The 27,829-nt window shown below is 32.2% G+C and overlaps 1 protein-coding gene and 1 long non-coding RNA gene across 2 annotated transcripts in view; both read left to right on the forward strand.

The window, feature by feature from the left end:
• Positions 1-277: 277 nt before the first annotated feature.
• Positions 278-2,612, forward strand: LOC140050786 (uncharacterized). The gene is made up of 3 exons (XR_011845460.1): positions 278-306; positions 2,042-2,173; positions 2,469-2,612. It is a non-coding gene; the product is annotated as an uncharacterized lncRNA (long non-coding RNA).
• Positions 2,613-2,977: 365 nt separating this feature from the next.
• The window catches only part of LOC140040965 (uncharacterized), a 50,098-nt gene continuing 25,246 nt past the window's right edge, over positions 2,978-27,829 (forward strand). The window contains exons 1-11 of the mRNA XM_072087273.1: positions 2,978-3,067; positions 3,360-3,491; positions 4,587-4,691; positions 4,764-4,871; positions 5,321-5,428; positions 5,835-5,939; positions 6,394-6,501; positions 6,924-7,028; positions 7,479-7,586; positions 8,012-8,116; positions 14,024-14,155. Of these exons, the coding sequence (XP_071943374.1) occupies positions 2,978-3,067; positions 3,360-3,491; positions 4,587-4,691; positions 4,764-4,871; positions 5,321-5,428; positions 5,835-5,939; positions 6,394-6,501; positions 6,924-7,028; positions 7,479-7,586; positions 8,012-8,116; positions 14,024-14,155 (1,206 nt within the window). The remainder of the gene's footprint in view (positions 3,068-3,359; positions 3,492-4,586; positions 4,692-4,763; positions 4,872-5,320; positions 5,429-5,834; positions 5,940-6,393; positions 6,502-6,923; positions 7,029-7,478; positions 7,587-8,011; positions 8,117-14,023; positions 14,156-27,829) is intronic.

The following is a 27,829-nucleotide window of genomic DNA, read 5'->3' on the forward strand; positions in this document are numbered from 1 at the left end:
TTTTTAAATGTTGGAAATTTTGTGTTTACTTTTTATGATTTTAAGGGAGCACATAGCAGTCAGAGACATGAAGATTTCTTAATGGGCAGGTGAGTTATTTAATTCTAGACAATAAATTCAAGAAAAATAACGTTTTTAACTTTCCTTATTGGAAAATAAAAATCACAAGAATTTAATTATTGAATACCCCTGAATGCTTTGTTTTTTAGAAATATATTGGAAAAGGCTATTGTTGAGGGAAAAGGATTGCAAGAAATTGAAAAAATATGTAGGAATGAACCACACCTTGTGAAAACCATCAATAAGGTATGGCAAATGTATGCATTCACAATTACCAAGAACAAATTGAATTTATTAATTTATTTATGAAACAATATCTATGGTACCCAAATTATAAAACATATTTAACAAATTATGGTTTATCTGTGATGATTAAAATGAAATTGTGAAAGAATTTCAAAGAAACGGACAGCATTTTTACCTGTATACCAAACACTACAATACTGCTTATAAAAAGATATGCACAGAACCATCTAGAGAAGAGAACACAAATATTTGTAACTGTTTTTAGTTACAAAGTTACAAACAATTACTTATTGGATTGGTTGTTGTGTAAAAGATTTTTAAAGTAATTTTCATTTAGTTTATTCAATTTTACCTTCCAAGAAAACTAAATAAATGTATTATATTATAAAAATATTGCTGATTACATGCATTCACATTTAGCTGCCGAGAACGCTAATCAAATTTATTGTATTTAATTTTTACGATTACGTTTTTATTTCGAAAAATAGAAGTTTAGTGGTAAAAATAATAGAGAATGTAGACCTATCAAAACAGACACTTTTAATTAGTCAACTTGGTATTATCATGTGAAATCCAAGAAAGTGTTTGCAATTCTTTCTATCCTTAAACATGTAAAACCTTGGATTAATTTAGGTCAACTTTCTCTTTCTCTTGTTCACCAAATTTTGAATACCGCAGCAATTATTTTGTCAAACTTGCCTACTACTACTAACTTTAAAAAATGTGGGACAATTGACTTACTGTGTATGAAATGCCAATTTCCTCTCACTGTTTAAGTTGATGTCACTTGGTTGGTTAAACCTTAGGTACATAATGTGAAAAGATCATCTTATAAGTCTTTAAATGGAGATTTACCCGAATACTGTACCATTCATATTTGAAATTTGATAATGAAAATCATGAACATTTTACCAGAAATACAGTATTGTTTCATTTTATTTACTTTGCCTCAAAACAATATATAAAAATACAATACATGGAAAAGAAATAAGAAAAAAAAAATAGAGACAGGATTCCTAGAAGAAATATCTTACTCTTTCTAATGATATTTAAAAAAAATTCCTGTTTGACCTTTGTTACATTTTTAGTCTTTCTTTGTTTATTCACCTTACTTTAATTATTACCATATATTACATTTCTTTTGGAGACTCAACTTAAAGGCTCCTTTTGGTTTATTTGAGTCACAAGACATAAAACAAAGTGAAGTTAGTTAAATAAGATATGTTTTTACGTTTTTTGTTATTTATTTGAAAAAAATATATAATTAAATGAATTTATGAGGTGTATCTTTACTTCTTCGGTAGTTCACACCTAGAGCCCCTTTTTTGACATGCCAATTTTTTATCTACATTTCTGAAGTCTTCTTAAAAAAACAGGTCAATTTGAATTAGAGATACTGAACAGACTTGTACATCCAAATGCATTAACCACATCAAACAAAGTAATGTACAATACATTTTAACAAAAATAATGTAAACCTTGAACATGTCTAATTCTTTTTTCCTGTCATGGAATTAAAGTATAGTGCACCCAATGTAATGACATAACATAGTATTGTATTTCATCTTTATTACATTACAAAGTGAGAGAGATACATTTGCAAAATAAATAAAAACATACTGTTACTTTTGTATTATCATGGCAGATGTCTGTAGACTATAGTACTAAATTACAATTAAATCATAAGTTCAATTATATTATTATAGTAGGCCTTAATGATTATGATTTATTTCAGAATGGAAACACCCCACTACATCTATATCTTAGCATATTCACTACAAAGTTTGGCTATCCTCAGATGAGAGGTGTTGAATTAGAGATACTGAACACTCTTGTACATCCAGATGCATTAACCACATCAAACAAAGTAATGTGTCACGAAATTTTAACAAAAATAATGTAAACCTTGAACATGTCTAATTCTTTTTTCCTGTCATGGAATTAAAGTATATTGCACCCAATGTAATGACATAACATAGTATTGTATTTCATCTTTATTACATTACAAAGAGAGAAAGATACATTTGCAAAATAAATAAAAACATACTGTTACTTTTGTATTATCATGGCAGATGTCTGTAGACTATAGTACTAAATTACAATTAAATCATAAGTTCAATTATATTATTATAGTAGGCCTTAATGATTATGATTTATTTCAGGATGGAAACACCCCACTACATCTATATCTTAGCATATTCACTACAGAGTTTGGCTATCGTCGGATGAGGGATGTTGGATTAGAGATGAGGGGTGTTGAATTAGAGATACTGAACACTCTTGTAAATCCAGATGCATTAACCACATCAAACCAAGTAATGTACAATACATTTTAACAAAAATAATGTAAACCTTGAACATGTCTAATTCTTTTTTCCTGTCATGGAATTAAAGTATAGTGCACCAATGTAATGACATAACATAGTATTGTATTTCATCTTTATTACATTACAAAGTGAGAAAGATACATTTGCAAAATAAATAAAAACATACTGTTACTTTTGTATTATCATGGCAGATGTCTGTAGACTATAGTACTAAATTACAATTAAATCATAAGTTCAATTATATTATTATAGTAGGCCTTAATGATTATGATTTATTTCAGGATGGAAACACCCCACTACATCTATATCTTAGCATATTCACTACAGAGTTTGGCTATCGTCGGATGAGGGATGTTGGATTAGAGATGAGGGGTGTTGAATTAGAGATACTGAACACTCTTGTAAATCCAGATGCATTAACCACATCAAACCAAGTAATGTACAATACATTTTAACAAAAATAATGTAAACCTTGAACATGTCTAATTCTTTTTTCCTGTCATGGAATTAAAGTATAGTGCACCAATGTAATGACATAACATAGTATTGTATTTCATCTTTATTACATTACAAAGTGAGAAAGATACATTTGCAAAATAAATAAAAACATACTGTTACTTTTGTATTATCATGGCAGATGTCTGTAGACTATAGTACTAAATTACAATTAAATCATAAGTTCAATTATATTATTATAGTGGCCTTAATGATTATGATTTATTTCAGGATGGAAACACCCCACTACATCTATATCTTAGCATATTCACTACAAAGTTTGGCTATCCTCAGATGAGGGGTGTTGAATTAGAGATACTGAACACTCTTGTACATCCAGATGCATTAACCACATCAAACAAAGTAATGTACAATACATTTTAACAAAAATAATGTAAACCTTGACCTGTCTAATTCTTTTTTCCTGTCATGGAATTAAAGTATAGTGCACCAATGTAATGACATAGCATAGTATTGTATTTCATCTTTATCATATTACAAAGCGGGAAAAATACTGTACATTTGCAAAATACAATAAAGAAATAAACATATAACTGATACGTTAATTATTAATTGTAGATTTAATATGAATTGATGGTTTTTAAATAGATAATATTTATCATTGCAGATGTTTGTAGATCAGTACTAGCACTAGAGCCTTAGCAAAAAGCAAATTCAAAAGAGAAATGAAAACATACTATTTGTTTGTATAGTGATATTTATTTATTTTATAAGAGAATTATATTGTATATATTTGAGAGAAAGTGTATTTAAAAAAAAAAAAAAAATGTTTATGTATATTAATTTTATTTTAGACAGGTAGCCCTAATTTATTTATATAACTATTTATACTTCAATGTTTAGGGGCTGAACTCGATTAGTTTTAACTATTTTTTAGCCCTTCCCTTGATATAATTATTATTATTTGTATATTACAATGTTTATAATTTATATTTATGGGTAAAATAAAGAAAGAAAGAAAGAATCTTAAAGTAGCAACAGTAAATCAGTAGGCCTAATGAGTATAATTTATTTCAGTATGGAAACACCGCACTACATCTATATCTTAGCTTATTCTCTACAAAGTTTGGCTATGATCTGATAAGGGGTGTTAATGAATTAGAGATACTGAACAGTCTTTTACATCCAGATGCATTAACCACATCAAACAAAGTAATGTACAATACATTTTAACAAAAATAATGTAAACCTTGAACATGTCTAATTCTTTTTTCCTGTCATGGAATTAAAGTATAGTGCACTCAATGTAATGACATGGCATACTAGTACAGTATTGTATTTCATCTTTATCATAATAATTAAAAAGCGGGAAACATACTGTACATTTGCAAAATACAATAAAGAAATAAACTAATGACTTATACAAATAAATTGTTGATTTAATATGAATTGATCATATATTGTAACTTAGGCCTTAATAATTATGATTCTTTGCAGGATAAAGACACACCACTACATCTATATCTAAGGAGTTCTGAAGTTAAATTAGAAATAGTAAACTGTCTCCTAACCAAAGGTGCATCAACCACATCTCCAAACAATGTATGTACATTTAATTTTACAAGTAGTTCATAAAGAGTAGGCCAATCCATCCCTTGATAATTATGATTGCAGAATGGATACACACCACTACATCTATATCTAGGAAGGAGTTCTGAAGTTAAATTAGAGATAGTAAACTACCTCATAACCAATGGTGCATCAATCACAACTCCAAACAATGTATGTACATTTAATTTAATACAAGTAGTTTATAAACCATACAGCAATATTCCTAGGTATTAGACATTTCAAGTCTAAACAACACAGCCCCCACTGATAAGAAAGTGCTTATTTTCAACAAGCTGGTGTAACACAAATAAAATCCCAAAAATTATGAAACATAGGGGAATCTATAGATCGATAATTATTGGAATGTATGATCAATAGAAATGTTTTGCATGCACCTGGCCTTCAAGGCTCCTTTTGGTTTATTTGAGTCACCAGACATAAATGTATCTACATTTCTAAAGTCTTCTTAAGACAAGGATCATGAGATTGAGCACATGCAGTTTAACACATTATATTGCACATTGTGGAAGATACATTTGTAAAATACAGAAACAAATGTAAAGGCCAATTGTATTCATCTAGAAACCAATCTATCCCTTGATAATTATGATTCTTTGCAGAATGGATACACACCACTACATCTATATCTAGGAAGGAGTTCTGAAGTTAAATTAGAGATAATAAACTGTCTCGTAACCAATGGTGCATCAATCACAACTCCAAACAATGTATGTACATTTAATTTTATAAATAGTTTATTAACGGTAAGCCAACATTTCTAATTGCAATAATAGGTATTAGACATTTTAGATCAAAAAACACAGCTTAAATTAAAAATTGATTAAGTTATAAATTAAATTAATAAAATAAATTAAAAATAAATTGATTTAATTAATTAAAATTGGAATACATATTTGATTGATTGATTGACTGAATTTCTTTATTAACCAGATTCGCATAATACATTCAATATAAAAACAATTAAATCATGAGAAACAATTAAATGTCTGTGAATTACCAATTTTGTTTTAGTAAGACTTTATAGCTAAACAATTTTTTTTAATCGTTGATAATCCAAAGTAAAAGCCAATTGTATTTCATCTAGTAGCCCTTGATAATTATGATTCTTTGCAGGATGGAGACACACCACTACATCTATATCTAAGAAGTCATGAAGTTAAATTAGAGATAGTAAACTACCTCATAACCAATGGTGCATCAATCACAACTCCAAACAATGTATGTACATTTAATTTAATACAAGTAGTTTATAAACCATACGGCAATATTCCTAGGTATTAGACATTTCAAGTCTAAACAACACAGCCCCCACTGATAAGAAAGTGCTTATTTTCAACAAGCTGGTGTAACACAAATAAAATCCCAAAAATTATGAAACATAGAGGAATCTATAGATCGATGATTATTGGAATGTATGATCAATAGAAATGTTTTGCCCGCACCTGGCCTTCAAGGCTCCTTTTGGTTTATTTGAGTCACCAGACATAAATGTATCTACATTTCTAAAGTCTGAAGTCTTCTTAAAACAAGGATCACGACATTGAATAGAACATGCAATGTAACGCATTATATTGCACATTGTGGAAGATACATTGCAAAATACAGAAACAAATGTAAAGGTGAATTGTATCTAGAAACCAATCTATCCCTTGATAATTATGATTCTTTGCAGAATGGATACACACCACTACATCTATATCTAGGAAGGAGTTCTGAAGTTAAATTAGAGATAATAAACTGTCTCGTAACCAATGGTGCATCAATCACAACTCCAAACAATGTATGTACATTTAATTTTATAAATAGTTTATTAACGGTAAGTCAACATTTTTAATTGCAATAATAGGTATTAGACATTTTAGATAAAAAAAACACAGCTTAAATTAAAAATTGATTAAGTTATAAATTAAATTAATAAAATAAATTAAAACTAAATTGATTTAATTAATTAGAATTGGAATACATATTTGATTGATTAATTGACTGAATTTTTTTATTAACCAGAGTCGCATAATACATTCAATATAAAAACAATTAAATCATGAGAAACAGTTAAATGTCTTTATCAGAATGCCCTGTGAATTACCAATTTTGTTTTAGTAAGACTTTATAGCTAAACAATTTTTTTAAATCGTTGATAATCCAAAGTAAAAGCCAATTGTATTTCATCTAGTAGCCCTTGATAATTATGATTCTTTGCAGGATGGAGACACACCACTACATCTATATCTAAGAAGTGATGAAGTTAAATTAGAGATAGTAAACTACCTCATAACCAATGGTGCATCAATCACAACTCCAAACAATGTATATGTACATTTAATTTTACAAGTAGTTCATAAACAGTAGGCCAATAATCCTAGGTAGACATTTCAAGTCTAAACAACACAGCCCCCACTGATAAGAAGTGCTTATTTTCAACAAGCTGGTGTAACACAAATAAAATCCCAAAAATTATGAAACATAGAGGAATCTATAGATCGATGATTATTGGAATGTATGATCAATAGAAATGTTTTGCCCGCACCTGGCCTTCAAGGCTCCTTTTGGTTTATTTGAGTCACCAGACATAAATGTATCTACATTTCTAAAGTCTGAAGTCTTCTTAAAACAAGGATCACGACATTGAATAGAACATGCAATGTAACGCATTATATTGCACATTGTGGAAGATACATTGCAAAATACAGAAACAAATGTAAAGGTGAATTGTATCTAGAAACCAATCTATCCCTTGATAATTATGATTCTTTGCAGAATGGATACACACCACTACATCTATATCTAGGAAGGAGTTCTGAAGTTAAATTAGAGATAATAAACTGTCTCGTAACCAATGGTGCATCAATCACAACTCCAAACAATGTATGTACATTTAATTTTATAAATAGTTTATTAACGGTAAGCCAACATTTTTAATTGCAATAATAGGTATTAGACATTTTAGATAAAAAAACACAGCTTAAATTAAAAATTGATTAAGTTATAAATTAAATTAATAAAATAAATTAAAAATAAATTGATTTAATTAATTAGAATTGGAATACATATTTGATTGATTAATTGACTGAATTTTTTTATTAACCAGAGTCGCATAATACATTCAATATAAAAACAATTAAATCATGAGAAACAGTTAAATGTCTTTATCAGAATGCCCTGTGAATTACCAATTTTGTTTTTAATAGTAAGACTTTATAGCTAAACAATTTTTTTAAATCGTTGATAATCCAAAGTAAAAGCCAATTGTATTTCATCTAGTAGCCCTTGATAATTATGATTCTTTGCAGGATGGAGACACACCACTACATCTATATCTAAGAAGTGATGAAGTTAAATTAGAGATAGTAAACTACCTCATAACCAATGGTGCATCAATCACAACTCCAAACAATGTATGTACATTTAATTTTACAAGTAGTTCATAAACAGTAGGCCAATATTGAAACCAATTATATCAATATTGAAACCGTGAACTAGGCCTACTGCAATTAATTTGTTTTAGATATTCAACTAATCAATTATATTGATTAAAGGCATTTACTTTACGTGAACTACAAAATGTTTTAGTAATTTAACTATTATTGAAGGCCTTTACTTTTACGTGAACTACAATGTGATTTTGTGATTCAACTGAATCGTGAACTAGGCCTACAATTTATTTGTTTTATATATTCAACTATCAATTATAAAGGCCTTTTTTACGTGAAATACAATTTGTTTTAGTAATTTAACTAATTATTTATGCTATTTATTAATCATTTTATCAAATTTAGGTCCGATTCAATGTTACTATAGGAGGCTAATTGAACTAATTATTTATGCTATTTATTAATCATTTTATCAAATTTAGGTGCGATACAATGTTACTATATAGGAGGCCTGGTAGGCCTCGGAGGGAAACACCTTTACTGTTTATATTATCGATTATTTCTATTGCTTGCTCTATTTATAATTATAAATGGTGTCTACTACGACCGATATATAAGTAGGCTACGAAAGTTGTTATTTGATCATTTTGTTCCAAAATTAACAAGATGCTGTTGTCATGATATATTGTGATCGTTAAAGCCCCACTCACTGTCACCCACTTTGATAACTATGCTTTTGGTCTCTTGGTACGGTCATGTTAGAGACTGTTTCAGTAATTGATGACCCCTATTAACGGTTTCCTCCTGTGTGTAACGTTCAGATAATATATATAATAATATAATATGTATATTATACGTATACTGTTCTTTACAATTATATTATTTGCATGATTAATACCAATTGTTGTAAAGTTTTTACATCATTACAGGAGAATTAATGTACATTTTGTTTTACAAATAAATAAATCTATTGAGTAACTTTTCCAATTTTACGTTCCTATAACGACCGATTGCTGTCAAGTTCAATTTCCAGAGGCGTTGGTCATGTTTTCGAGGACCATTCGGGTACACCCACTAGAGGGTGTGCGCGAGCGAAACGAGCGAACCCTCTAGTCAAAGTAATTATTTTGGTCAATATTGACAGGATTCCCAAAAAGTTAATCTAATTACTCTAGATTAACTAGTCTCCTAATTGCACCGATTTAAAATATATGTAAAATATATATATACATTAAAAATGTGTAAAAATACAACTTTATACTATATTATATTACATACAGAATAATACAATGATGATGATGATTTAGTTGCAAACCATTTTTAATAGAAAAATGTAATGCAGAAAACTATATAAGCATTCAATTAAAAGGATATGGCTTAAATATTTTAAAAAGTAAGAAGATAAGACTAGAGATACATTAACCACAAACAAAGTAATTTACTATAATAGTGCATCCAATGTAATGATATAACACAGTAATACATTATTATCATTGCACATTGTGCAAGATATGCACAGTGTGCAAGATACATTTTGCAAAATAAAGAAAACAAACAAACTGTTATTTTAATTGATTTGATATGAATTTATATGGTATTTAAATTATTATTAGTGCAGATGTTTAGATCAGTATTAGAGCCTTTTTTAAATCTTAAAGAAGCAACCATTTTATATTATCTAGTTTTAAACCAGTAGGCATAAGATAATTATGATCTATATTTGAGTATAGTCCATCATACAGAGTTTAGCTTATCATCTGATAAAGTGTGGTATTAAATTAGAGAAACTGTCCAGTCTTGTTCATAAAGATGCATTAAAGGGGGGTTCCGGGTTTAAAATGAATAGTAAAAAATGTAAAATATATTTGTTTGTCTCTTGAACGGTAAAAGTTTCAATTTATATAAGCGCCCAGTGAAGCAGAACGAAGGCTGTGAAATGAGGCCAGATTGCAAGTGCAGCTACGGCGATATGACACTGTGTTTACAGAATAGGAAATTCGTGAAATGGTCAATGTTCCGACGACTCGTTATCATTAACCATATCAATTACTTTTGTGAAATTATACTTATCTAAAGTAATTTTAGTCGGTCTTCCCATTTATAAAGTCAATTTTCTATGAAAATTCATCAAAACAGTGAAAAATTAGATATGTTTGCACTTTACGTTTGCCGATTTTCGCACTGACTTAAAGAAAGCCTTCAAAATCAATGAAGCGTAACGTATGCATTCCTGCTGAGCGAGACGACGATACACGTGCTCTACCTGCCCATGCCTGGCATGTCACGTGATAAGCAGATACAGTACAATACCAAACTGGTCGGGTCGAGTATACCCCGTCTATAATCACAACATGAACGATGTACAGTATTTGGTTGAAGGTCGACTCGACCTACCGGAATGGTATAGATAATATAGCTCGAATGAGAGAGTTGGAATATTTGTTAACATAAGTATATTGCTAATTTTAACAAGCCTATAATACTTTATTAAAAGGCCTGGTAGTATCAATTCGCATATAGGGTCTATTACACTAGCTAGCTCAATTTTTAACTGGGCCGAATCGGCTAGGTCTCCTTCCTACTACCTGGTCTACTTGCTTGATGCAGTATCTGCTTTTTTGGAGAGTAAACTAGGCCTATTTTAGGCCTACTTTTAGACGATCGGGACACCATACGTGCGGACGTACCTTTTTTGCCTCAATATTTACAGCCGATTTTGTAGAATGTTTTAGGTTTAGATTGTTTAGGAGTTTGGTTGATAGGATAGGTTTGGAATCCACCGAGTTTTATTATTATGGGCCAATCGTTTAGTAGGCTAGCTAGGCCCATGATGGGCCCCAATGTTTTAACGTAGCCATCGTGGCATGGAATCCCTAGTCAGAATGGCTCTCACCCATGAAAACAAATGATTTAGGCTAGGCCTAGCCTAGTACGTGAAGCCGATAATACGATCTGTACTATTCGAGGTATAAAAATAGTATATAATTTAAGACTCCGTAATCTTTACTAAATGTTGTATTTATGTCAAATAAATATATGCTACTACTGTTATTATTACACTTTAGGCCTAGCTTAGAAAATCTACAAAAAATGTATTTCACAATGATCGGGTGGTTGTCGTTTGACAGGGGAGAGAGATTTGAAGTTAACAAACACAACGTACACTTTTAGATACTGATCACAGAATAGTAATCACAACATTCAACTTAAAATGGCATCGCGTTAACAAACAAAACACTAACAAAAACACCAACTTATTTGCATGTGAAAAGCTAGTGACAAGCAAAGAAACTAGGAATTTATACGTAGAAAAACTGAAAGAATGCATAGATGTTGTTGTGAAACCGGATCAGCCAACCGTTACATGGCAGGAATTGAAAAGCGTCGTGAAGGCAGCTGCAAAACATACAATAGGACCAAAACAAAAGGTCGGCTACAACAAAAGGACATACGATGACACAACCCAACGCCTATCAACGCAGCAAAAAGAACTTAGACTACAAATAGCTAACTGCAAGTCGGAAATCGAACGTACATCATTAAAGCAAAAAAGAAACAAAATCATGCATGACATTCAAAAAAGAGTAATTGAAACACGCAACAAAGAACTTGATCAGAAAAGTTTGGATATCGACAAAGCGATAGGGGGCGCCCAAATGTTTAAAGCAGTGAAAGATCTTAGTAGAAAACCATTCGAAAATCCAAAAGTGTTTGATGCTAACAAAAAGTTTATTGCCTCACCAAATGGAATAGCGAAAGTAATTGGCAATCACTTCAAAAATAAATTTTACGACGGAAGCAAACGAAATATAGATTCATTTGAGGGAAATCCTAGGCCATTAAATAAAGAAATCAGTGAAGAGGAAGTAACCAAGAGTCTTAAACGCCTAAACAACAGTCGAGCAACAGGTGAGGATGGTATCCCAGGAGAACTACTAAAATACGGTTCCCCTGTTCTAGCTCCAATGATTTCAGACATTTTAAATCAAATATTTACAAAACATGAATTCGTGGATATTAATAAAGGAACACTCATAGCACTACCAACACCGGGTAAGGAAAAGGGTCCAACTAAGAATTTACGACCTGTTATTCTACTTAACACCATACGCAAGTGCCTATCGCTTATAACACTGGATAGAATTACATCGAAAGTAGACGCATTCTTACCACAAAGCCAAAGTGGGTTTCGCAAAGGCAGAAGCACAAGTGATATAGTTTTTACACATAGATGGCTTATAGCTAAAGCACAAAAAGAAAAAATAAATATTTACATAACCGGTATAGATATGTCCAGCGCGTTTGACACAGTGGATAGAAACAAACTCCTCGACATACTCAAACATATTATAGACGAAGATGAACTTAGGATCGTTAGATTTCTGCTGAGTGAAACCGGACTAAATCTAAAAATAAAAGGTGCAAAAGAACAGCCAATATTCCTAACCAACATCGGCACCCCTCAAGGAGATAGCTTAAGCCCGGTCTTATTCACTGTTTACCTTGAGTCTGCGCTACGAGGAATCAGAACAATTATCCAAACAGAAATACCTCAAGAGATATCATATGCTGATGATGTAGATTTTTTTAGTCTAAATAGCAAGCATAATGTAAACAAATTAGAACGCCATTTATCAACTTTCAACTTAAATGTAAATAAAGAAAAAACAGAACACACTATCGTAAGACGAGAAAAAGAGGACATACAAGAACAATGGAGAAACACGAAAAAAGTAGGATCGCTCCTTGGGGACAGACAAGACATAATTAGAAGAAAACAACTAGCGCGTGTAGCAATGACCAAACTAAACTCGATGTGGCTTCGAAAAGATAAAACCAAATTAAAAATACGTATCAAGCTGTACAACTCACTAGTTAAAAGTATATTACTCTACAACTCTGAAACATGGGGACTCACAAAAGAAGAAGCACATAAACTCGACACATTTCACAGACAGCAACTTCGCAAAATCATAGGTATCAGGTTCCCAGACAGGATATCGAACATAAATTACCGATTTCATTAGAAATAGTCGACGCAAGATGGAGACTATTGGGTCACATACTTAGACAAGACCCATGTACACCAGCCAACACAGCAATAAGCTATTATTTCAGCAACACTACCAATATAAAATTTCGATGAAGACCGAGAACCACCCTACCAATAACTCTCAGCAACGACCTACTCACCCTTTATAAGCATAATACAGACATTAAGTATCCCGGGCAATTGAAAACCAAGAAAGACATGAAACAACTTAAAGAACTAGCCAATGAAAGATCAGACTGGAAGAAACTAGTAAAAGAGATTTACGGAGCAGCCCAAGCGGAAATGTCGGCAGACTTTTCAGCGGAAAGGCAGTAATAATATAATATATACGTACATGACGTCGCGAGTTTGGAATCCACTGATGACGTGATTTTGTGAATATCTCATGAATATTAATGAGCTTCCCTAAGCTGCTGAAAAACAGACTTTCCATGAATTTACCCTAAAATGTATATGAAATTAATTTTTTTTAATTTCTCGTTATTACTTCTTCACTCTGACATGTCTATATTGTTATGATATTTTTTATTTAATAAATAAACGATATTTAAAAGCAATTTTAAACCCAGAATCCCCCTTTAATCACATCAAAGTAATGTGCAATAAATGTTAACAAATATATTTTCCCCTTTAAACTTGCCTAATTCTTTTTCCCTATCATGCAATTAAAGTATAGTGCACCCAATGACATACATATTGTATTTCATATTTTAAATTAAGGATTTAATATGAATTGATGGTTTTTAAATAAATAATCATCACCATTGCAGATGTTTGTAGATCAGTACTAGAGCCTTTTTTTAATCTTAAAGTTGCAACATGTCTATTTTATAGCATGTAATTTTCAACCAATAAGCCTTAATTATGATTTATTTCAGGATGGAAACACCCCAGTACATCTATATTTTAGCTTATTCAGGACAGGTGATCGTCGGTTGTGGGGTAATATAATTGAATTTGAGATACTGAACAGGCTTGTACATCCAGATTTTTTAACCACATCAAACAAAGTAATGTACAATACATTTTAACAAATAATTTAAATTATTTTTATACTGTTTATGAAATTAAATTATAGTGTACCCAATGTAATGGCATAGCAAAGTATTGTATTTCATCTTTATCAAATTACAAAGTGGGAAAGATACATTTGGAAATAAAAGAAAAAACATACTGTTATTTTTGTATTATGAATTGTAGGTTTAACATTATCGATGGGGCTTTTTTACTATATATGTTACTACATAATTCATATTTTTAACATTATGGGGTTTTTTTAATCGCTAAAGTTTAAAAAAATGTGTTGAAATTGTATGTTCTTTCATAAGTATTTATCTTAGACAAACGCAAGTTATTAAAATCACTGATGTGGCTTGAAACTAATTTTTCTTTTGCATTACGGATGGTGTCACGAACTCCTCTCACGTATGTTTCCGAGCGGTTGAAAATACTTTAGGAACTCCCTTGTGACATAAAAGTATACACACAAAATCCACAAAGTTGTAAAAATAACTCAAAACAAAGCTTTAATTTCAATCAACTTCAACTTTTAACATTCCAGTAAGCACTTTAAACAACAGCTTCACAATAACTTTACAATATAATATCCAACCTCTAATCCAACAACCTTACAATAGTTTACATCCCTTTATATACAAGATGCTCCTCCTATCCTTCTAGATCATTCTTTATACTTCTCATTATGACATGATTACAGTTTCTATTAATAGCGCTTCTGGAATGTTCTTAATTGTTTTTATTAATTATACATGGTTTCTTAAATCAAAACACCTTACTGTATTCTAGAATGTTCATGTAAATACTATGTTACTCTATATGTTAGGGAATGGTAATTTATTACACTCCCCCCTCTTTCTTGGAGTTTTGAGGGGCAAGTACACGGACGTGGCAAAATATAACATTTTCGTTCTAGAAACCCTGTTTAAATATGTGTATATAAATTAAAACTACATTACGTGAAAACCAAATTCTCATTACAAACAAAATGTAAGAAACAAGTAACTTATAAACATTAAAACCTATTTTGTCTATTTGTAAAGTAACCCTTGCTTTAAGTTAATGGTTTTCGTGACAACCCGTCAGCATTACCATTAGAAATACCCCTTCTATGTACAACAGTAAAGCAATAAGGTTGTAAATCAAGACTCCATCTAGTTAGTCTTTTGTTTGTCTCTTTCATTTCAACCAACCATTTGAGTGGTTGATGGTCAGTAACGATCTTAAATTTTTTCCTAGTAGATAATATCGGAGACTTTCGACAGCCCGTTTTATAGCTAAACACTCTTTCTCTATAGTTGCATAATTCTGTTCCCTTGGGAACATCTTACGACTAAGATACAATACTGGATGGTCAGTACCATCAGGACCTAGTTGACTAAGTACTGCACCTAACCCTCGATCTGACGCATCTGTTTGCAGTATAAACTCTGCATTAAAATCTGGGTTTCGTAACACAGGGTCTGAACATAACGCCTGTTTTAACTTTACAAGTGCATCTTCGCACTCAGGCGTCCATTTGATTTTATCTGGATGTTTTTTCCCCGTCAGATCAGTTAGAGGTGCTGCAATGTCAGCATAATTAGGAATAAACTTTCGGTAGTACCCTCTCAGCCCAAGAAAAGATTTAACATCCTTCTTAGTTTTAGGTTTTTCCCAATGTACTACCGCTTCTACCTTAGTCTTTTGAGGACGTATCATTCCCTCTCCAACTACATACCCTAAATAATGCACTTTACTATATGAAAAACTACATTTTGCAGGTTTGACTGTCAGATTAGCTTGTCTGAAAAATGTCCCTAAGATGATGGATATGACTTTCCCAGTCTGGACTAAATATTACCAGATCATACATATAAGCTGCTGCATAAGATTCTTTCTTACGCAACAGTTGATCCATCATTCTTTGAAACGTTGCAGGAGCCCCATGCAAGCCAAATGGTAAATACTTAAATTGGTACAAACCCATTGGTGTTGAAAAAACTGTATATGGTTTTGACCGTTCAGTTAAGGGAACCTGCCAGTAACCTTTACATAAATCTAACTTCGTTATAAATTTAGCAGGACCAACCCTGCCTATTATTTCATCTATTCGAGGCATTGGATATGCATCAAACTTGCTCAGACTATTCACTTTTTTGTAATTTACGCAAAAGCGAGCTGTACCGTCCGGCTTTGGTACCATTATATAAGGAGAGAACCAGGGACTGTGAGACTCCTCTATTACCCCAAGTTCCAACATAGATTCTATCTCTTCTTTTACTTTGCCTAACTTAGCCTGAGGAATTGGATAAGCTCTTAATCTAACTGGGTGTACCCCTAAGTTCATTTCAATATCATGCTTTATTACAGTAGTTTTCCCTGGCTTATCCTGTAACACTGAGTCAAATTCAGAAAACACCTCTGCTAAATCTGAAAGCTGAGATTCATCTAATCCTTCACCAGAATCTAAGGTTAAATTGGAACTAGAAACATTTGACCAAGAAATGTCCTTATGCTGACCCTCGTCTTGTCCAGTTACATCATTTATAGCCAGCATAACCTCCATAGTTCTACGATGAAATTGTTTTAAAAGATTTATGTGGTAGACTTGACTTTTTCCGTTTATCATTAGTTTCCACCTCATAGTTTACTGGCATTAATTTCCTTAAAACCTTGTATGGACCTTGCCATTTTGCCTCTAATTCATCGTTACTAGATGGTAAGAGTAATAGGACTTCATCACCTGGACTAAATTCTCTACAAACAGATTTCTTATCATATTTGTGTTTTTGCCTTATTTGGGATAGTTCAATGTTTTCCTGGACTAGATCTTTCATTGAAGTTAACCTATCTCTCATTTTAACAACGTGTGAAACCACACTTTGAGGACTTGTCACCGTGCCTGTCCACATTTCTTTCATTATATCAAGTGGACCTCGTACCTTCCAACCATACAATAATTCAAATGGGGAGAACCCAGTAGACTCCTGCGGTACCTCCCTATAAGCAAATAATAGGTACGGAAGCAATTTATCCCATTCTCGGGGATCATCCTGAACAAATTTCCTTATCATAGGCTTGAGGGTGCCATTAAATCTTTCCACTAATCCATCGGTTTGTGGATGGTAGGGGGTGGTAGTCAAGCCCTTAATTCAGAGCCATATATATAAAGAGTTACGACATTGAAGATTAGAAGCTATGTTTGTGTCAAAGAATTCGCACGCTGAGGGCGTGCGCGTCTATTTTGTATAGCGTTTTCCTGTAGTTCATGCATTATTTTTAGATTTTTTTTGTCTATGAAATAACGCTTATATTCCGTTTTTATTTAGTAATTAATTTTATTAATTTTGTAAACTAACATATATATATTGTGTCTATAATAACAAAAGAATAAATGCTAGGGCCTACATGCAAGTCAGGATACATCAAAGCATGAACCAATACAAATTCACCCCTCTTTTTATACAGTGTATACTCTCCGTGTGTTTTTGATACAAACTTCATTTCATTTCATTTGTAATAATTTGCCTTTATTATTTTAATATTGTTCATACCCTATTTAATATATTAACAAATATATCCACGACACTTTCTTATTTTATTTAGTCATCAAAGCATGCATTATGAATTGAAAATATTACATAATTGTTATTAATAGGACGTAGTTATGGGATGTTTCGTTCCAAAATCAATAAATCGAACTTTATAATGTACTAGCGCACGCGCGCGCAATATTCTTTGCCGCAAGTACTTCTGTACGCCGTGCACATCGATATTTCACCGTAAAATGTGCAATTACATGTTTTTAAATATAATAAAAAGTTTGAAGTATTTTCTTGCTCCTATACTTTACATGAATTAACGGAGACAAGTTTGACACAAATTGATCTGCATATCAGGTGGCTATAATCCAATGTCGTAACTCTTTATATATGGCTCTGCCTTAATTGAAAGTAACTTATAAATCTGACTCAACAACTTAGAGGTAAAGTTTGAACCTTGATCGGTTAAAATTTCCGTTGGTAAATTTCCCTGGAAAATAATTTAATCAACTCATCCGCTATCTTTGGAGCTTCAATACTTCTCAGCGGGATAGCCTCAGTATATCGAGTTGCATAATCACATATAACTGTCGGAGACTGAAATTATATTACTATTATTTTGTTACTTTTATTGAGAATGATTCTATTCAATTTATTCATATTTTACACTTAAATAATTATTTTGATTGGAACTACTTTATTATTATAGAATGTTTGCCTTGGTGATTTTGTACGTATGCGCATTAATATTTATATAGCGTCGTTGTTATAAGGTTGTGGGGAGAGCAATTACCTCGTGGGAGTTGAGATAAAAGCTCGAGGAGGATAAGCTGTGTTTAAGAAGAGTTTCAAGATTGTTAGTTTGTTATTTTTTGCGAAAAAAACCACTTTAATTATGGTTGGTGTTACTGACAATTGCAGACTGCAGTAAATTGAGCTGATTTGAGAGCAACTTGTTTTTAATTGTAACTATATTAAGCTGTGTTAGTGTTACAGGAGGGCATTGCAGGTATTGTGATTGTTTAATAACATTACTATTTTGAGGACTTGCTATGATATAATTTCCCGAGTTAAAGATGTGTTATTGGCTGAATGCTATAATGATGTAAACTGATGGAGATAGATAACTTTGAGAAGTTATTATTTGAGTTGTATTCTTTATGATAAATTAAGAGGTATAAGTTGAAGAGTTTACCTTATATCATTGTAATGTTATTTTTCTCTGATTGGTATTACAGGGGTGATTGTGTGTTTTAGTCTGTTTAATGATTCGATTTATGGTCCAGTTATAATAAACGTCTTACAACGTAAATACAGAGTCCGAGGTTCATTCTTTTGTTCTTTGTGTGTGGCCCACGACATAACCAAGACATATTTATTTCCTGTCTTACTCCGTGCTAGTGGACCAACAATGTCCATAGCGATTCGGCGGAATGGTTCACTGATTTATTGGCATAGGAATCATCAGGGCCTTCAATTTAGTTTTATACTTTGAAGTTTTCTGACAACTCTCACAAGTGTTGCAATATTCCGTCACATCCTTTCTAATACCAGGCCAAAAGAATCTCTGCTTTATCCTATCTAATGTCTTTTTCTTACCTAAATGACCTGCCAAAGGAATATCATGTGAGACTTTCAATACACTATGACGGCAAGGGTATGGAACTACTAATTACTCTATTGGTTCTCTCTGGTGTTTAGTGAAAACTTGCCTAAATAAAATTCCATCCTTACAGACTATCGTTATAGTGTCATCATCTTTCTGTACTAACATCTGTTCTCGAAGTGGAATTAAAGTTCTATCCTTAACCTGATAATCCTTAATTTTATCTCTGCCAATATCTAAAATGTTTAATTCACTATATTGGCTAGATTGAGCTTCCTTTGTTTTTGCAAACTCTTTCCTAACTTTTTGTTTTTCACTTTTGGTTTTATAAACTTTTTCCTTGGGAGGGTTGTCACTGAGTAGTTGGCCATCTAAATGTCCAAATTCTTCTTGAAAATTAACCACATCATCTAACTGACGTGAAATAACCCCAGAAGCTTTTTCCGAATTTAATTTGTTTTCCTCTTTTAGTTTTTCTTTTCTAGCATGATCTCTATTGGCAACAAAACTATGCCTATCATGATTCTTATTCCCCTTCCCTAATAAGTCTCCAAATTTAGGAAAGTCCCTACCAAGAATTACATCTCTTGGTAAATTGCTGCAAACGCCAACCAGCAAATTATGGTCTTCGTTATTAACCTTAATATTGACGAATGCAGTAGGATAGGCTTGGACATGGTCATGGACGCACCTGCATGTAATTTTAGCTTGCTCTGCGCGATTAATTTTCTTAGCCGCTACTAAATCAGAATGAACAAGTGTCATATCGCATCCAGAGTCTATCAAAATTTCACAATCACATCCTTGAAACAGTATCTGTCTTTGTCGAAAAAAAGCCATCCTTACTTCGACAAAATCGTTCAATATGGCCTACTTTTTTGCACCATCTACAAACGAGAGGTTGTCTAGCGTCAGATTGTGATTTCTGAAAGTTATCAGGGGGATTATTATTACCCTTACTGTCAACTTCAGGAGTGCCTTTCACTGTTTTCTCCTGGTTGTTTCTATTTTCGTGTTTTCTATTTTGAAACTTTTTCTCAAAATCGATACCTTTTCTAGCTTGAAAATAATTATCTGCTAATTCTGCAGCATTTAATCCAAAATCTGGCTTATGTTCTTTAACCCAAATTTGTACCCCTGTGGGCATAATATCTATCAATTGCTCTAAAATAACAATTTCAGCTAAATCATCTTTGCTTTTATCAGCAGGCCTAGCCCACTTAGTAAATAAATCTTTTAACCTATTAACATACATTTCTCTATAACTTTCTTCACTTTTTTTTTTAATTGACCTAAATCTTTGTCTATATGTCTCTTCAGTTATGTCATACCTTTGTAATATTGCTTTCTTCACTATGTCGTACTGGTTACTTTCTGTCACTGGTAGTGATGCATAGGCTGCCCTTGCTTTGCCTGTCAAATGTGGTATCAGTTTTACTACCCAGTGTTCTTTTCGCCACTAATATGTGTTAGCAATTCGTTCAAACGTAGTGAGATAATTTTCAATATCATCACTATCAGAAAGTTTTGCAATCTGAACTTCCTTCAATTTCATTATGTCTTTTAATCGTCTCTCCTCACTGTCCTTTTTTCTTATCCATTAAGGCCATTACTAATGCTTGCTGTTTCTCCATATCTTCCTTACGTCTTTCAATATCTTCTTGACGTAAACGTTCTTGTCTTTCCATATCTTCTTTGCTTAAACGTTCTTGTTTATTCATATCTTCTTTGCGTAAACGTGCTTGTTGTTCCATGATCTGCTGCATCAAAAGATTCTGTTGTTGCATTTGTTGCTGCAATTGTTGCTGCATTTGCTGCTGCATCAACAACAAAACATCTTTTGAAGATGAGTCAGCCCCTGTAGGGTTATGTCCACTGGTTGGTCCAGACTCTTCTACCTGTTGTTCAGGTTGTAGGCCTATTGACTGAACCAATTCTACATCAGAATCAGATTCATCGCCGCCGCTGTATTTTCTACCGGATCTTGTTGTTGATTGTTTATCAGCCATATTTTAAATCTGGATGAGGGTCTTGTTACTAGTTAATCGTAGTTACCGAGACGTTCACAAGTCTACTGTTCCAAATAAATAATGTACTGTTCTTAAAACAATGTTTGTGTACTTACGATTAAACAAAACGTAGCACCACGGCTTCCGTAAAATATCACAGTATCGTAAGTACCGCTTTCACAAAATATCAATAAAGTACAGTTGATCCTAAAACAGTCACCAATCTATGGCAAAATACAGTAGATCAAACTGCTACCACAAAATATCACAACAGTACTGTAGATAAATACACAGTTACGTCGAACAGTAGATCGAAATAACCGCTGCCACCAAATTATGTCACGAACTCCTCTCACATATGTTTCCAAGCGGTTGAAAATACTTTAGGAACTCTCTTGTGACATAAAAGTATACACACAAAATCCACAAAGTTGTAAAAATAACTCAAAACAAAGCTTTAATTTCAATCAACTTCAACTTTTAACAATCCAGTAAGCACTTTAAACAACAGCTTCACAATAACTTTACAATATAATATCCAACCTCTAATCCAACAACCTTACAATAGTTTACATCCCTTTATATACAAGATGCTCCTATCCTTCTAGATCATTCTTTATACTTCTCATTATTAAATGATTACAGTTTCTATTAATAGCACTTCTGGAATGTTCTTAATTTTTTTAATTAATTATACATGGTTTCTTAAATCAAAACACCTTATTCTAGAATGTTCATGTAAATACTATGTTACTCTATATGTTAGGGAATGGTAATTTATTACAATGGAGTAACCGATATTGAACTTATATACCAAGTTTGAAATATTTTTGAATTCGAGAAATATTTTTTCTAGAAGTTTTTGTATGTGACTATTTCCCTGTGCCCATTTCCGCATAATTCTATCTGACTTTGCCTGTTCCACATCAGATTTTAGTTTCCTCCTTTCTTCCAATAATTCCCATGACTCTTTGCTGATCCATGGTTTGTTCCCCTTCTTTTTGTAACCAAGAACTGTTTTTGCTTTTTCTTTGTAAGCATCCTCAAATTTTTGCCATAGTCTTTGAGTTCTATTGTAAATTTGGCTTTAACATTGGATATCTGTAGTTTAGTAGTGTCAAATTTCCTTCTGCTCAGTTTTTGATGCCGCTTTTGTTTCAGTTTGAGTTGAATTTTAGTGCGAACTAATTGGTGATCACTAGCTATGTCTGCTCCCCTCATGGCTCTTGTGTCCCTTATAGATGTTCTATGTTGCCTTCAAACTAAAACATGGTCAATTTGGTTATGTGTCCTTCCTTCTGGAGAAATCCATGTTACCGTGTGTATTCGTCGGTGGCAGAAGATGGTTGCTGTTATTACAAGGTTTTTGATACCACAGAAATCAACTAATCTATCCCCATTATCATTTCTCTCCCCAATACCATGTTTTCCCATGATGCTTTCAAAGCCTGTATTGTCCTCGCCAACCTTAGCATTATGGTCTCCCATCACAATGAGAATGTCATGTTTGGGGGTTTTGTCTACAATAGATTGCAGCTGATCATAGAATTCATCTTTCTCTTCCTCACTTTTATCATTTGTAGGCGCATATGTTTGAATGATAGTTAACCTTCATAAATTTGGAGTAAAATCTGGCATAAATGAGTCTTTCGTTGATCGGTTTTCATTCTAACAGCGATTGCTCTACATTTTTTGACATCATAATTGCAACTCCCTGATTGTGCAAGTTGTCATCCCTTCCAGAAAATATGTCACTTTTGCCAGTGCTCAACTTAACTTTTCCTTGTCCTGTCCACCTACACTCACTAATTCCAAGGATATCGATGTTATACCTTGCCATGTCCACAGCTAGTTGTGCTGATTTTCCGATTGAATATAGTGTTCTTACATTCCAAAAACCAATATTTTATAATTTCTTTTGGCTTGGTTATCGACGTATTGGGCCGCTGAAGTTCCTCTCGGCTTTGATCCAGAAGCGTCATATTGGCTGCCATTTTGTGTTAATCACCATGTTGTTGTCATAGGCCTATCATTTTATGTGATTTCAATCAATTATTATACATCCTAAAGAAACTAAATCAGCTGGAATATTGCTTTTAACAAAAAAATGACACAAAATTACAATTGTGAATCAAATGTAGGCCTTGGCTTGGCCTACCTTTTATTTCATTCAAATGACAGGAATCTATTTTGATGTTATTTATATAAAACAAACAATAATGTTTCATATTCATGTAATGGTATAATGGAATTTGGTGAATGATGAAAGGTTATATCAACTCGGTTTCGCCTAGTTGAAATATAACCTTTCATCAGTCACCACATGCCATTATTTGTACCATTCCACTTTTTAAACATTCATTGTTTGTATACTATACTGCAGTTTACACTGTTACGAGCCGTACTACTATAACATTAGGTGTGTAAACATGTGCAACCAAACAGCAACTGAGCTAAGTAAAACGAATACCAGCTACAGTAACATCTAATATAAAACAAAGGAACAAAAGAAATTCAAAACAAAAGGCCAACACACTGTGCTAGCATGGTGTCCTCCTAAACACCAAGCCCAACTAAGCCCTATCAATTATAACCAAGCCCTATCAATATGAAATGTAAATTATACAAAATAGGATGTGTATGTGTTAATTTCATTTTGGTGTAAAAAATTTAAAAAAATAATCGATCAAGAGCCTCGAGAATGTACAATCCGTCAGAAATGTGCAATAGGTGTGGTGAATTTTGTCCAAGATGGGGAAATTTCTGTCCAGAATGGGGAAATATTTTGTCCAGAATAAGGACAAAAGCGATAGGTGGCGCTATAATCGTGTCCAAGATGGGGAAGCTGTCCAATACAGAGAAATCCGATTTGTCCAAAATGGGGAAATTTCTGTCCAAGATGGGGAACTGGTGGCGCTATATCGTGTCCAAAATGGGGAAATTTCTGTCCAGGATGGGGAAGTGGTGGCGCTATATCGTGTCCAAAATGGGGAAATTTCTGTCCAGGATGGGGAAGTGGTGGCGCTATATCGTGTCCAAAATGGGGAAATTTCTGTCCAGGATGGGCTTATGCTGTGTCAAAAATAGGCAAGCTGTCCATATAGAGAAATCAGATTTGTCCAAAATGGGGAAATTTCTGTCCAGGATGGGGAAATTTCTGTCCAGAATGGGGAAATTTCTGTCCAGAATGGGGAAGTGCTGTGTCCAAGACGGTGGAGCTGTCCAATATAGAGAAATCCGATTTGTCCAAAATAAAGACATTTCTGTCCAAAATTGGGAAATACTGTGTCTAAAATAGGGAAGCTGTACAATATAGAGAAGGCAAAACATTAACAACATAAGAAAATTTTTTTTGTTTTAAAAACTTTAATTAAGTTCACACTTCTAATCTGAAAACATTACAAAATGTACACAATAATAACAGTACTATGTTAACAGTTTAAAAGTACATTTGAAGTGGAAAGTGTTCTATTAATTAAATAATTAACACCGTTATCAGCTAATTTTAAGTATAACAAACATTTAGTGAGGGATGTGGTTTCAATTTACTTCTAAAGTAAATTTTCACTGAATGTACACATTTATCTGACGTTAAAAACTACAGTATATTATATTAAATTCCAACCATAAAAACCACAACAGAAAGTAGTACCGTCACCGCCCTTATTATACCACATCAAGAAAGAGTACAGGATATTTATTAATATAATTAATACAGGTTGTCACTTCTTCTTTTTTATCATCTTCAATTTCTTTTTATTTCCTTCTCTATCTCTACCTTTTTATCTTTTTTTTAACCCTTTTTTCGACCACAGACCACGAGTATTAATCTATCGTCCCACAGGTAAAATTCAGGCTCAAAATAGGCTCTTATCCCCTTAAAATAATTACGGTACTCAGCCTGGAAACAGTTTCAAAGTACAGGTTGGTAAATATGTGACACCTTTATCAGCTATTTTTAAGTATAATGAACATTTATTGAGTGAAATGGTTCCAATTTACCTCTAAAGTAAATTTTCACTGATTCTATACATTTTTATCTAACGTTAAAAACTACAGTATATTATATTAAGAGTACAGGATATTTATTAATATAATTAATACAGGTTGTCGCTTCTTTTCCTTCTTTTTATCCTTTTTCTTTTTTTTATTTTTTCCTTTATTTTTTTATATATTTTTTTTACCACAGACCGCGGGTATTAATCTACCGTCACATGCAGTAATTCCACATGGAATTTCGACCACATGATGGAATCCTTGAGTTATTATAGTAACTCAATGGTTTAAAATCAAACGTACACGCCGAATCATTAATTTCCAGCTATAAACAAAGTGATATCATTGACAAATCTGCAATATTTGGCCTAATTTTTCTCATTTTACAATAGTATACGAGTGTTTGCATATTAGTAACATTAGTGCTTTAATTGCGTTATTTCCTACTCCAAATAGGCATAGTTTAGGGCTAGTAATTATGTTGATATTAAAATATGATTACAGCCAGTGCTTCGCATTTTCTGTAAGGTTTATCATGCTCAATTAGATTTATTTTTTTTTTACATTTCTCTCAAAAACTTTGTGTCTATACAAATGTTATTAGTGAGCAACTATTCTATCAATGTGTATTCCTTTAAATTTACCAGGGAGTGAATTGCTATGCTGATTTATTATGTCTACTTATGTTAATCGTTAAAAACTACAGTATATTATATTAAATTCCAACCATAAAAACCACAAAAGAAAGTAGTACCACATCAAGAAAGAGTAGGCCTACAGGATATTTATTAATATAATTAATACAGATTGTCGCTTCTTTTCCTTCTTTTTATCCTTTTTATTTATTTTTTTTTCTTTCTTTGTTTTTTATTTATTTATTTATTTTTTTTTTACCACAGACCGCGGGTATTAATTAATAAACAATCAATGATTACAGTAGCCTATTCAATACAAACATTACATTACAAAATGTACCGGTACTGACAAGTGTTCCTCTTGCAAAACTTTATCAGTGGCCCTACGAATAACAAATAACCAATCAAAAGCACCTGTTAATACAAAAAAAAACAATGAAAATGATGTGACTACTTATTCTAATAAAATTACATAGAATTGTAATAAAATGAAAATATTTTACTAGGATATGGATTTATATATTATTTTATCATCAGGATACAATGATTGTTTTTTTATTTCAAAGTAAAATACTCCAATTCACGTTTATAGTTCATTAATTAAATTAATAGATCATAATTTTTTTTAAATGTCACCAACCAAATATACAGTACACTCATCTTGACCAACTTAATTTACGACATGCATTTACTTGCATTTACATATTATGCAGATCGGAATATTATATCACTCTTAGATATGATAAATAATTACTGTATGTGATTTTAAACAAACTATTCTTGAAAAGACCTAATAATAAACAGTAAACAACATGTAGTTACCATTAGTACTTCGAAAATCTTATTTGGTTAATAATAGCTTTGAAAACAAGTAAAAACCAACATAAATAAAACAATCACTATTTACAAATTTAGGTTTAACGATTTGCCCCAAATAGGGGTGTTTTCCGATCGTGGTATACACTGTCTAATGAATGTCTATCTTGAAAATACCCTTACACAGTAATACAAGGATACTTTGCATTTTCCTATCTCCTCCTTCCTAAGATAATTGTTTTTAATAGCTGAAAACCGGTTGAACAGCTTGAATACAGCATCATAATGTTGATGACAGGCCGATTTTCTTAAAAAAATACTATTTTGATAGATTTAATATACGTTTATACAAATGTATTGACTTGCGATGAATGAAACATTCCAATCTCTGTTCCAAAAGTGTCTATTCCCTCAGGCGGAGAACGAATAGAAATAATGTACATGTTAACCTTAAATATACAGTTCAAATTACACTTAAACGTGGAAATTTTAAAACTCTAAATAATATTTGAACTAATTTAATTGTTTAACGATATAAAATTTTTATTGGGTTAAAATGGCTGTGTTAAAAGCAATACATTCTGCTCGGCGTTTGAATGCAAGGAAGACTAAGCTGCTGTTCCACCAGGATATTCGTCATCCTCCCCTAACCGCTGTTGTGTGTCGTAAAGTCCCTAATAATGTTAACTATAAACTGTACATCTGTAATAATACTGTTACATTTCTAAGGGTACAATCAATAGCATTATAGTGTAACCGTGTGTCTACTTTTAAACAACAGAAAACCAACAAGTTTTGTCTAAAACAGTGTTAAAACATTTATTGACAATGAACATGTACTACAGTAACTCAAAACATTTCCAACATCAAAACAGTATTCATTCACCATCATATTTATTGATTTTCTTTATCATTAAGTGAATGACTACAGTAGTTAGGAACATGAATACTTTTTTCACATTGCTGCTCTAGCCTGCTATGTCCCATGAGGATATATTCATTAAGAAGCTAAAGCAAGTAGCAGTTATAGTATCTTAAGGCTATAATTTATAGGTCCCAGCTGCTGGACCCAAAAAACGTC

Source organism: Antedon mediterranea, chromosome 1 (genome assembly GCF_964355755.1).
Source record: "Antedon mediterranea chromosome 1, ecAntMedi1.1, whole genome shotgun sequence".
Classification (NCBI taxonomy): Eukaryota; Metazoa; Echinodermata; class Crinoidea; order Comatulida; family Antedonidae; genus Antedon; species Antedon mediterranea.